The sequence below is a fragment of the Pecten maximus genome, chromosome 3 (assembly GCF_902652985.1).
Source record: "Pecten maximus chromosome 3, xPecMax1.1, whole genome shotgun sequence".
Taxonomy (NCBI): Eukaryota; Metazoa; Mollusca; class Bivalvia; order Pectinida; family Pectinidae; genus Pecten; species Pecten maximus.
Genome location: NC_047017.1, coordinates 45,145,041 through 45,158,901, shown reverse-complemented (window position 1 = coordinate 45,158,901; position 13,861 = coordinate 45,145,041). Strand labels below are relative to the sequence as shown.

Sequence of the window (13,861 nt, the reverse complement as noted above, 5' to 3'; positions counted from 1 at the left end):
AGTACATCTAGTCTACTCCCTCCCTGTCAACCCCTATAAACACAGACCAAAAGTTAGTACATCAAGTCTACTCCCTCCCTGTCTACCCCTATAAACACAGACCAAAAGTTAGTACATCTAGTCTACTCCCTCCCTGTTACCCCCTATAAACACAGACCAAAAGTTAGTACATCTAGTCTACTCCCTCCCTGTCAACCCCTATAAACACAGACCAAAAGTTAGTACATCTAGTCTACTCCCTCCCTGTCTACCCCTATAAACACAGACCAAAAGTTAGTACATCTAGTCTACTCCCTCCCTGTCAACCCCTTTAAACATAGACCAAAAGTTAGTACATCTAGTCTACTCTACAGGACTGCAAATTTACTAATGTAAACTAAATGGGGTTTGTTGTCAAAGTTACCACACAGAGGCTTCTGAATAGTTGAAATTTAAATATTGTCCAGTTTTGATGAAAGTTTATATATAGGGGTATTAGGGGATTGCGAATTCAACTATATTGGTTTAGCTGCCATAGTAACCATATATCAGAACAAGCTGTTAATTATTCTAATGGAGGTATAAGGTTAGACTGCCCCCCTGTCTAAAATAGAATAAGATTATAAATAAAATTGACCTTTATAATTTTGGTCCCTAGGATATGTCTGATTCTAAGTTTCAAACTACATTCAGATAAACTAGTATTAGAATTTAGCTTGGCAATTCTTAACAAACAAACAAACAAAACTAAGGGTTCGGTTGCCAGTGTAGTATAAGGTGTTTGAGAAAAAAAATTTCATGCATCATTAAATTTCTTTATCTCAACAGGTCTGAAATTGGGAAATATGCAATATTCTGTCAACGAGCATTGGAACGGACTGTTGTGAAGGGTATCCGGGAGGTGCGCCCCTCGCGTATGGAGGTGATGTCCATCCTCCTCCGTCATCCCTTCCATCACTCTCAACCAATCAGTATACCTGTTCACTTCCTCCACAACACATACCAGGTAAGTCTGAGGTTAATACAACTAACTAATTAGTATACCTGTCCACAACACATTCCAGGTAAGTCTGAGGTTAATACAACTCTCAACCAATCAGTATACCTGTTCACTTCCTCCACAACACATACCAGGTAAGTCTGAGGTTAATACGACTAACTAATCAGTATACCTGTCCACAACACATTCCAGGTAAGTCTGAGGTTAATACGACTCTCAACCAATCAGTATACCTGTTCACTTCCTCCACAACACATACCAGGTAAGTCTGAGGTTAATACGACTAACTAATCAGTATACCTGTCCACAACACATACCAGGTAAGTCTGATGTTAATACAACTCTCAACCAACAAGTATACCTGTCCACAACACATACCAGGTAAGTCTGAGGTTAATATGACTCTCAACCAACCAGTATCCCTGTCCACAACACATACCAGGTACGTCTGAGGTTAATACGACTCTCAACCAACCAGTATACCTGTCCACAACACATTCCAGGTAAGTCTGAGGTTAATATGACTCTCAACCAACCAGTAAAACTGTCCACAACACATACCAGGTACATCTGAGGTTAATACAACTCTCAACCAATCAGTATACCTGTCCACAACACATACCAGGTAAGTCTGAGGTAAATACAACTCTCAACCAATCAGTATACCTGTCCACAACACATACCAGGTAAGTCTGATGTTAATACGACTCTCAACCAATCAGTATACCTGTCCACAACACATACCAGGTACGTCTGAGGTTAATACGACTCTCAACCAATCAGTATACCTGTCCACAACACATACGAGGTAAGTCTGAGGTTAATACGACTCTCAACCAATCAGTATACCTGTCCACAACACATACGAGGTAAGTCTGAGGTTAATACAACTCTCAACCAATCAGTTTACCTGTCCACAACACATACCAGGTAAGTCTGAGGTTAATATGACTCTCAACCAATCAGTATACCTGTCCACAACACATACCAGGTAAATCTGAGGTTAATACGACTCTCAACCAATCAGTATACCTGTCCACAACACATACCAGGTACATCTGAGGTTAATACAACTCTCAACCAATCAGTATACCTGTCCACAACACATACGAGGTAAGTCTGAGGTTAATACGACTCTCAACCAATCAGTATACCTGTCCACAACACATACCAGGTAAGTCTGAGGTTAATATGACTCTCAACCAATCAGTATACCTGTCCACAACACATACCAGGTAAATCTGAGGTTAATACGACTCTCAACCAATCAGTATACCTGTCCACAACACATACCAGGTAAGTCTGAGGTTAATATGACTCTCAACCAACCAGTATACCTGTCCACAACACATACCAGGTAAGTCTGAGGTTAATATGACTCTCAACCAACCAGTATACCTGTCCACAACACATACCAGGTAAGTCTGAGGTTAATATGACTCTCGACCGACCAGTATACGTGTCCACAACACATACCAGGTACGTCTCAGGTTAATATGACTCTCAACCAATCAGTATACCTGTCCACAACACATACCAGGTACGTCTCAGGTTAATATGACTCTCAACCAATCAGTATACCTGTCCACAACACATACCAGGTAAGTCTGAGGTTAATATGACTCTCAACCAACCAGTATACCTGTCCACAACACATACCAGGTACGTCTGAGGTTAATACGACTCTCAACCAACCAGTATACCTGTCCACAACACATACCAGGTACGTCTGAGGTTAATACGACTCTCAACCAACCAGTATACCTGTCCACAACACATACCAGGTACGTCTGAGGTTAATACGACTCTCAACCAATCAGTATACCTGTTCACTTCCTCCACAACACATACCAGGTAAGTCTGAGGTTAATACGACTAACTAATTAGTATACCTGTCCACAACACATTCCAGGTAAGTCTGAGGTTAATACGACTAACCAATCGGTATACCTGTCCACAACACATACCAGGTAAGTCTGAGGTTAATATGACTCTCAACCAATCAGTATACCTGTTCACTTTCTCCACAACACATACCAGGTACGTCTGAGGTTAATACGACTCTCAACCAATCAGTATACTTGTCCACAACACATACCAGGTAAGTCTGAGGTTAATATGACTCTCAACCAATCAGTATACCTGTCTGGTAACACTTTTTGCACAACTTTATACTAACCTCGCAAACTACAAACCTCCCTGCCCAAAAGCACCATGGTTCCTCCTCCTCCTCCTCCTCCTCCTCCTCCTCCTCCTGCATTCTGGACTCTGAAGAGTTTTACCAATAATAAATGTGCAAAGAACAACAGTCTCCAATCACCAAATTTTGCAGATGGTTAATTGAATAGCTGCTTAAATACTCCCAGATGGACCTCATGCGATATATTGTAACTCACATGTACAGTAATACGTACCTATGATTTTAAGGGTCCCCAGACATTAATCATCAGTCCAGTACAATATTAATATAGACTGTAAATATTTAGGTGATTTGTATTTTAAGACAAATATTTTCTCTTGCATCTGTTTACAGTTAAGCTCTCATTGTGTTGTAAGTTAAAGTTTCTTCAGGATTAACAGTGTTATGAGGATATTTACATAGATTTGACAAAGAAATATTGAACAATTTAGAAGTCATTCCAATTGTACCAAACTAAACAGACCCCATAGATTTTCAGACATTTTGATTTTCTGTTTAACACAGGTGGTGAGTTTTGATGGGTCCACTACAGTCCAGGAGTTTCTGTTGACCCTAAGTAAGGCCATCAGTGTACGGGACGTATGCCAGTCAGGATTCTCCCTGTGTACCGACGACCCTTGTAGCTCCGACATAGAACACTGTCTCCAATCCTCCATTAAGGTATGTAACTTTGACCTTGTTTATTCCAGTCAAGGTCAGTATATGTGAGTTTGATGACCTAGTTTGTATGGGTTAGGGTCAGTATATATTACCTTGACCTTGTTGAGTCAAGGTTAGCATTTGTAGCATTTGTAACCTTGACCTTATTTAATAACACAATAACACACTTATACATATCCTGTTAGCCCAGACACTGATAGCTACAGACACTCTGATATAATGACATAATCACTGAAGCAACAACATCCATGGTCACTCCTCCTCAGCTTTATACAGGGGGACTGTATGTGTCCTTTAAAGCTTTCTGAAGTAACAAATATGTGATTGTTTTTCAGAGTTTTCTGAAATGATAATTGATTTTTCATCTTGATGATTTTCCTAGGAGGGGTACGCCCTTTAATTTGTAACTTATTAATCTCTTGGCTATCTGTAATGGAAGTAGGGAAAAAATGAATAGACATGTATGAGAAAAATAACAATCAATGATATAGTATATGATTAGTTAATTAATTTTGAGATTTGCTACTTTCAAAGTGATAATTGTGAAAATTTGGTAACACATTAACACTTCACACAGATGTTATCTGATCACTTATTGGTTATGATTGGTTCAAAACTGGAAGTTACTGCTGTCAGACTCAAAGAGCTCAAGAGTTGTCTCCCTTGTGCAATTTCCCCAATACATACCAAATTGTACAACAAATGTTCTGAAGAGGTTTTGTTAAGAAAAATATGAAAGTTACTTGGCATGATTTCATTTTCTCAAATTGATGAAGAAAAAAAAAACTTATCAATTTGAAATCTTAATTTTCTTCCTTCTTTCAGATCTGTGATGTTATATCAAAATGGGAACAAAGCCATAGAGAATATCTCTCAGGGAAACAAGACAATGGGCGAACCATTCGACTTCTCTACAAAAACAGGTAAAAAAATTGTTCTACAAAAACAGGTAAAAAAGTTATTCTACAAAAAGCAGGTAAAAAAGTTATCCTACAAAAACAGGTAAAAAAGTTATCCTACAAAAACAGGTAAAAAAATTATCCTATAAAACAGGTAAGTGAACAAATTATTCTTCAAAAACAGGTTAGCAAAAAAAGTTATCCTACAAACACAGGAAACCGAAAGTAAAAGAAATCATTCTACAAAAAAAGGCAAGTAAAAAATCAATGATAGACCAAATCTGAAACAGAAACACCATCTTATGCCAAAGTGCTACAAGTGATGATTTTCAGTGAGAGTAACCTCCCTTTGCCCAGTGTTACATTGTAAACGATTGATGTTGTGCAGTGATATTATCAGGCCTTGTGTGTTATATAATATGTGACTTTTATAGCCGGACAAGAAAAACATGGCATTCGAAGTGGTGATGCTGGGAAGTGAGGGCAATCTGGCTCCTATTATAGTCTCCGATGAGTGTGTTTACCTGTAATTACCCAGCTCTGTGTTCTTATTCCACGACTGTATAAAATATCACTTTATAAAAATCACAATTTTGTCTTCTACTAGACCAACAATTTAGAATTTCTGTTTCATTTATAGATTCGTCCTGATTGTATCTGCCTTTTAAGATGGAGACATCTGTCTGTTCGTCTGTCACGTAAATTTTCTACTGGAGTTCATTTGGTCTACAGTTCTTCTGTGTTGTTTGCTTATGATGTAATAGGGGAAATTTAATTTTAAGATGAATTCCCTTGCCAGTAATAATAATAATAAAACTGTGCTAAACACATATATAAAATGAAGATCTTGCATTCTCACAACATAAAATACTCATAAACAACCGTTGAATCTTCATGATGAACACAATGTGTAGTTAAGTAAAACCTTGTACATGTATTATTTGCCCAGTCCAAAGGACCAAGGTGAGCTTATAGCATACTGTGGCGTCCATCGTCCATAGGTCCGTCAACATTTTAACAAAAATAACTTCTTTTAACTACTGATTTGAATTGACCCAAATTTGACTGGAAACATCTGTAATTGGTGGGGATTCAAAAAGTTACAAATGGTGGATCCGACCCCTCAGAGGGCTGAAGAGCAAGGGCCAAAAGGGAGCAATTTGGCTATATTTCTATAAACAACATCTTCTCTGGAACTAAGAGAAAGATATTGCGCCTATTTGACTGGTAGCTTTGCTAAGCCATGAGGATTCAAAAAGCTACAAATGGTGTGCCTTTAGCCCCTCCAGGGGGCTAAAGGGCACGGCCAAAAGGAAGCAATTCAGCTATATTGCTATAAACGACGTCTTCTCTGGAATTAAGTGATGGATATCGCTCATATTCGACTGGCTTCATCCTTAGGTGGTGAGGATTCAGAAAGTTACAAATTGTGGGACTGACTCCCAGGGGCCTGAGGGTCAAGGTCAAAAGGGAGAAATTTGGCTATATTGTCCTTAAGACCATTAAGATCCTGATCCCATAACCATATATTGCATTGCTCGGCATCAAGTTATGAACACAATACTGTTGTAAAGATAGACCCTGGGGTCTGGTCCCACCCCTAGAGACTTAGTTTCTTTGTTTTATTTTTGAAACCATTGAAATTATCACCAATAACCATATGTAGCATATTGCTTGGAATCAGGAGATAAACTCAATTTTGTTGTAAAAATAGGTCCTGGGGTTTTTCCCCGCCCCTAGTGACTTCAGTTTCTTGGTTAAGTGTTTTAAACTGTTGAGATCCCCATCCCATAACCATATATGTTTGTTGGGTATCAAGAGATAATCACAATCCTGATATAAAAAGAGGCCCTGGGGTCTTTCCCTACCCTTAGAAACTTAGTTTTTTAGTTATATACAGTTGAGTGTATGCTAACCTTTACACCCTAGTGCAATCCTAGTGCACTACATTTAAGCTACAGGTAAACTAGTAGTGCACTACGTCCAGTCGGGTGTGACCACAAATCCCCCTATACAGGTAATGGACGGTGCCACTGGACACCTGTGTTAGCTACCTGTAGTTGTTACATATACAGCCCTGTGTAAATTGACTGCCTTATATCTGTCATCCTGACTTTACCAGGTATATTTAAATGTTGATAAAATTTTATCTAATATATATATATATTAAATCAAAATAAAATTGGCTGCGGTTCTTATATGATATATTGAACAAGAGGAATTAAAACTCATATCAATTGGATTTGTAGTGGGCTTTTTTATCATTAATTCTTTTTAAAAGATTTCATTATAGTGTAAAATTAAGGTTTATCTTCCTGATTTCAAAATTTTGATGCTTTTCATTTATTTTTTTTAGATGTAATTAATATACATTTTATATTAATGATTAATTCTACCTTAGGCCTTGATGAATGTTTGTAGATTTTTTTTCTCAAGTACACTGTATACATATCTTAATATTTATTATTTTATCAGACAAAAATATTTTTAAATTCAATGTATTGTTACTTCACTAGTATCTGTTAATTCAACCATGAAATCCATTCATAGTACATAATCAAGAATCAGAAGTTTTGTATATTCTCATTTGTGTTCTGTAAGAGACATATAATATCTACACAACAAGTTATGTACCTGTATGTATAATTGTTACTCTCAGAACATGCCTATTGTCATGGCCACCTTGGCCCCAGGGCCCAAACCCCACCTCACCACCACCTAATGGACCTCCATAACACCTTACCTATATATATGTATCAGATGAGGATCAGTCTTAAGGTGTGCCTGTTTTAACACCTGGCTATAGTTTTGTCAAGTCCCCAATTACCTCCCCAGGGGTCCATTTATAGCATGCTGTGCCTGAGTCCTCTGGCTTACCTACCTGTAATTAGCATCTAACACTACCCATATATAAGATCTACCTGTGGATGTTTTTCAGAAATTTATAGGGTTTTTTTGCGAATCATCAAAAAATAATTAATTTTTATATACATTTTTCTTCACAAAAAGATATTCAATAAATATAGTTTATATGCTGATTTTCTTTAATTACAAGAAGAGGTAAAATCCCCATCAGTTATACATTTTAAGGTTAAGAACAATTAATCATTTTCTTAATGCAGTAGGGAAACACTTAAATGCTTATCAAAATGTATCCCAAAATTTTGTTTTTAAACAATATTGCAAAAAATATGTTAGCTTGAACTGTAAAAAAAACTGTGGCTTAAGGCACGTATATAATATATTTGTTGAGTGTAGGACAAAAGCCCACTTGGACATTAGCCCCTAGGACAAAATCAGCCCCCCCCCCCCCCCAGACGAAAGCCCATTCTATATAAATTTAGTTGGTGTACTTTATATAAATCTGTATTTTTTTTATAATAAATAGTTATGATATTATACAAGTAGAATTTTATCAATAATCGTTGATTACATGGTGCCATCAGGTTCCTAGAACATCTCCTTTTTCAGTATCTGTGTCTCAAATTATAATATAATGAGTGCCGAACCAAACATGTTGCTCTGTGTTGTAATTATTTTAATTTTAGAAATGATTAAAATCATAGAAATAATATAAAAAACAAATGTATGCCTGTGCAAGCGTAGGCATTGTCACTGTTGATACACATGAAGCCATTAATGATATATTTCTTTTCAGGAGAATACAACATCAATGACCAACCTACCAAACACCTAACAGCTAATTGTTTATGTAACAGTTCAAGTAGTTGTTGTTTACATTGCAGAAGCCACTGGTGACTGAAGTCACTTATACATATATGTACATGTAGCACTTAATTTAACTTAATATAACCATTGCTAAAAACACATATTGAATTTTTTTTTTAAATCAATAAGAAAAATCAATATTATTTTTTTTAATTAAGGGGCTTTTGTCCACTTTTTGATTAGTGTGAAGGGGCTTTTGTCCTAGGGGCTAATGTCCTGGGGGGGGGGGGGGGGGGGGCTTTTGTCTGTACCCCATATTTGTTAGCAGGTAACTTTACAGAAGAAAATTATGAAATTACAAACACAAGTGTTGTATAATTCAAGTGTTGTATGGCAAATACAGCTCCAGATACATGAACATGTATGTGTGTTATATAAGCTTAAAACTGTTGCCCTCCCCTCCCCAAGTTTGACAGTATATGTATTTCATAACAAAAATGACATTAATTGTTCCCTCAGGCCATTATCTCATTCTGTGTTACCTGTAACTGATACATATACCTGGAATCAGATCCAATATGTTAGATCTTCAAAGTATTAGATCCCTACACACGGGTACATGTACAGAAATTTCAACTATTTCAGTAAAGGAAGATGGAAGGTGTATTACAAGTAACATACCCCTTTTATAAACTTAAAATTTTGAAATGATTACCAGTACATTCAAAGAATCTCTTTCTTTACATGTTAAATCAATGTTTAATTTTTATTAGGTCATCTGACCCGAAGGGTCAGGATGACCTATAGTCATCATGCTTCGTCCGTCGTCGTGCGCCGTTCGCCGTGCGCCGTTCGCCGTGCGTAAACTTTTCACATTTCAATCTTCTTCTCAAGTTCCACCAGTGGGATTAAGCTGAAACTTGCCTGAAATGATCCTGTGATGGTCCTGACCAAGTGTTGTTATTTTTCGGGTCAGTCCGAAATCCATGATGGCCGCCATAGCCGCCATTTTGAAAACACATTTTAAACTTCTTCTCAAGTTCCACCAGTGCTGTTGGGCTGAAACTTGCCAGAAATGATCCTGAGATGATCCCGACCAAGTGTTGTTATTTTTTGGGTCGGTCCGAAATCCAAGATGGCCGCCATAGCCGCCATCTTGAAAAACATATTTTAAACTTCTCCTCAAGTTCCACCGGTGCCATTGAGTTGAAACTTGCCTGAAATGATCCTGACATGATCCCGACCAAGTGTTGTTATTTTTCGGGTCGGTCCAAAATCCAAGATGGCCGCCATAGCCGCCATCTTGAAAAACATATTTTAAACTTCTTCTCAAGTTCCACTGGTGCCATTGAGTTGAAACTTGCCTGAAATGATCCTGATATAATCCTTACCAAGTGTTGTTATTTTTTGGGTCGGTCCGAAATCCAAGATGGCCGCCATAGCCGCCATTTTGAAAACACATTTAAAACTTTTTCTCAAGTTCCACCAGTGCTGTTGGGCTGAAACTTGCCAGAAATAATCCTGAGATGATCCCGACCAAGTGTTGTTATTTTTTGGGTCGGTCCGAAATCCAAGATGGCCGCCATAGCCGCCATCTTGAAAAACACATTTTAAACTTCTTCTCAAGTTCCACCAGTGCCATTGAGCTGAAACTTGCCTGAAATGATCCTGAGATGATCCCGACCAAGTGTTGTTATTTTTCGGGTCGGTCCAAAATCCAAGATGGCCGCCATAGCCGCCATCTTGAAAAACACATTTTAAACTTCTTCTCAAGTTCCACTGGTGCCATTGAGCTGAAACTTGCCTGAAATGATCCTGATATAATCCTGACCAAGTGTTGTTATTTTTCGGGTCGGTCCGAAATCCAAGATGGCCGCCATAGCCGCCATTTTGAAAACACATTTTAAACTTCTTCTCAAGTTCCACCAGTGCTGTTGGGCTGAAACTTGCCAGGAATAATCCTGAGATGATTCCGACCAAGTGTTGTTATTTTTTGGGTCGGTCCGAAATCCAAGATGGCCGCCATAGCCGCCATCTTGAAAAACACATTTTAAACTTCTTTTCAAGTTCCACCAGTGCTATTGAGCTGAAACTTGCCTGAAATGATCCTGATATGATCATGACCAAGTGTTGCTATTTTTCGGGTCGGTCCGAAATCCAAGATGGCCGCCAAAGCCGCCATTTTGAAAACACATTTTAAACTTCTTCTCAAGTTCCACCAGTGCTGTTGGGCTGATACTTGCCAGAAATAATCCTGAGATGATCCCGACCAAGTGTTGTCATTTTTTTAGGTCAGTCCGCCATATCCGCCATCTTAAAAAACACATTTTAAACTTCTTCAGTTCCACTGGTGCCATTGAGCTCGAAATTGGTGAGGATGTTAAGGAAGGAGTGCAAACAAAGTGTTGTTATTTTTTTGGCCTCGTAAAAACTTTGGCATGGCAGCAATGGCGGCCATTTTGTAACATGATTGCGCAATCATGGTATTCCTGAACAACACCTATTTCAAACTTCTTCTCAAATTCCACACCGTGGGATTCAGCTCTAACTTACCAGAAATTATCCTTAGATGGTCCAGACCAAGTGTTATCATTTATTGGGTCGGTCAGATATCCAAGATGGCCACCATGGCCAACAGTGCCACTATATACTTGCTACAGAGAATGCATACTACAATAATATAAGGGTTTTAATTTAGAGTCAGATGACCGTTAAGGCCCCTGGGCCTCTTGTTAATTTCTTGATGTGTTCAGGTTTCTGACTTTAAGCACTGGATGTATACACATAGAATGTACAACATATATTATGGGCTGAATTAGGTTTTAATAAGCATATCACATCAAAAATGAAATTATGAATATGCTGCTTAATTTAATCTGAAATTAAACTTCAATATAAATTAAATGTATCAAATTGAAAATGTTCAAGTAACGATAATTGTTTTCAAATGTATTATTATATACTTTCATGTGATGAAAACAAAATTACTGGAATTAAACATGTGAAATATATAAGTGATTAATCAATACAAAATATAAAGTACCAAAAGATAAATGAAACTTGGCTTGAACAATTTAACTTAGTTAAAGGATTTATAAAGTAAATTTGTCTTAACTTAGTTACAGTGTATAATTAACAAGAATAGAAAGGTTGAAATATAACATCAAACTAAACTTCCAAAACCTTTTTAATAACTCTTTGAATATAGTTGGTTGGTTGGTTAGTGGTTTAACGTCTCCTTCCACTGCAAGGGCTGTGTTCAGGCGACGTGAGGGGGCCGGTGGTTGAGTGCCTCCGGTGCCTGTGTCCCTCTCAGGTGAGTCTTGTCCTATCCATCCGGTACGTCCACAGGGCCGGACATCTCCCTGGGCCGGACATAGGCGCGGCTAGGTGGTCCTTCTCAGTCTGATGTCAAACTCCATATGTTTGAATATAACTGCTAGATAGCCTTATATATACAGTACAGGTAAAAATCCCAGGTAGCCTTTGGTACTGCCCATTACCTGTATGGGGGTTTTGCTGTTCATCACCTCTTAGGGTGTAGTGCACTACCAGTTTACCTTTAGTTTAAATGTAGTGCACACTGTACGAGTGTCATTATACTGGAAGTTATTACAGTGAAAATGATGGTTATTAGGAGATAAATCTTCAGGAAAATTGTTTCCCCAGTGAAATGAAACTTTCACAAATCGATTAAATGTTGCAATTTCATGAAAGGAACTAATCCAACAGGTTCACCAATCAGACTCCGACAGTGTTGGGGCTCTCTGCGATCAGCGTGATAAAACTGATGGCGCCTTGGGGTTTTGGTGACATTAAACAGAAACGAAAATCTTACACACCAATATGTAACAAGAGCAAGGTTTCTGTTATGTGAGTCGAGAGAATTGGTAATGATATATGCTTGAGAGATTCCCTGTGTATACAGCAAGGTCCTGATACTGTGGCTGTATTAGACCGTATTTCCTGCAATGGTTATACGCCAAGTGGAGAATCTACAGTACATCATCAGATAGGATTTGGCTTGGCTGTCTTCATTATAACATAAAGCCTGGCCTAACATGTCATCGCAGCATGCAGAATAATTGATTGGTTATAACAATGGTAAATTGATATTTGGGGAAATATTAGAGGGTCTTTTAGACATCCTAATGAAGCTGATATGAATTCTGTAAATAAACTATACTGCTAAAATATCAAATTAATGCAGATTATTACCTTTAATAAATGAAAAATGTATTTAATTGGAAAATGTGGATAATTCATTATGTCAAAGATGAGTTTTATGTCTTTATTAAGGTTGTCATTTTAAAATATTTTATGATGGTCCATATATATATGGGGATAGCTGCCTGTCAAGGGTATGTGTCAAGTAAGCATGCAAGGACATGTGTCAACAAAACCAGGGTATGTGTCAGCTAAACAACAGAATGTCAGCTAAACAACAGTATGTCAGCTAAACAACAGTATGTCAACTAAACAACAGTATGTCAACTAAACAAGGGTGTGTGTCAACTAAACAACAGTATGTCAACTAAACAAGGGTATGTGTCAACTAAACAACAGTATGTCAACTAAACAAGGGTATGTCAACTAAACAAGGGTATGTGTCAACTTAACAACAGTATGTCAGCTAAACAAGGGTATGTGTCAACTAAACAACAGTATGTCAACTAAACAAGGGTGTGTATCAACTAAACAATAGTATGTCAACTAAACAAGGGTGTGTGTCATCTAAACAACAGTATGACAACTAAACAAGGGTGTGTGTCAACTAAACAACAGTATGTCTACTAAACAACAGTATGTCAACTAAACAAGGGTATGTGTCAACTAAACAAGGGTATGTGTCAACTAAACAAGGGTATGTGTCAACTAAACAAGGGTATATGTCAACTAAACAATGGCATATTAGCTAAACAAGGGTATGTGTCAACTAAACAACAGTATGTCAGCTAAACAAGGGTATGTGTCAACTTAACAACAGTATGTCAGCTAAACAACAGTATGTCAACTAAACAACAGTTTGTCAACTAAACAACAGTTTGTCAACTAAACAACAGTTTGTCAACTAAACAAGGGTATGTGTCAACTAAACAACAGATTGTCAACTAAACAAGGATGTGTATCAACTAAACAATAGTATGTCAACTAAACAAGGGTGTGTGTCATCTAAACAACAGTATGACAACTAAACAAGGGTGTGTGTCAACTAAACAACAGTATGTCTACTAAACAACAGTATGTCAACTAAACAAGGGTATGTGTCAACTAAACAAGGGTATGTGTCAACTAAACAAGGGTATGTGTCAACTAAACAAGGGTATATGTCAACTAAACAATGGCATATTAGCTAAACAAGGGTATGTGTCAACTAAACAACAGTATGTCAGCTAAACAAGGGTATGTGTCAACTTAACAACAGTATGTCAGCTAAACAACAGTATGTCAACT

General features: G+C 37.6%; 1 protein-coding gene across 1 annotated transcript in view; it reads left to right on the top strand.

Moving 5' to 3' along the window:
• LOC117322778 (pleckstrin homology domain-containing family H member 1-like) overlaps positions 1-13,861 on the top strand; it is a 304,601-nt gene that overhangs the window by 218,765 nt on the left and 71,975 nt on the right. The window contains exons 22-24 of the mRNA XM_033877718.1: positions 808-985; positions 3,684-3,839; positions 4,665-4,762. Coding sequence (XP_033733609.1) covers positions 808-985; positions 3,684-3,839; positions 4,665-4,762 — 432 coding nt within the window. The remainder of the gene's footprint in view (positions 1-807; positions 986-3,683; positions 3,840-4,664; positions 4,763-13,861) is intronic.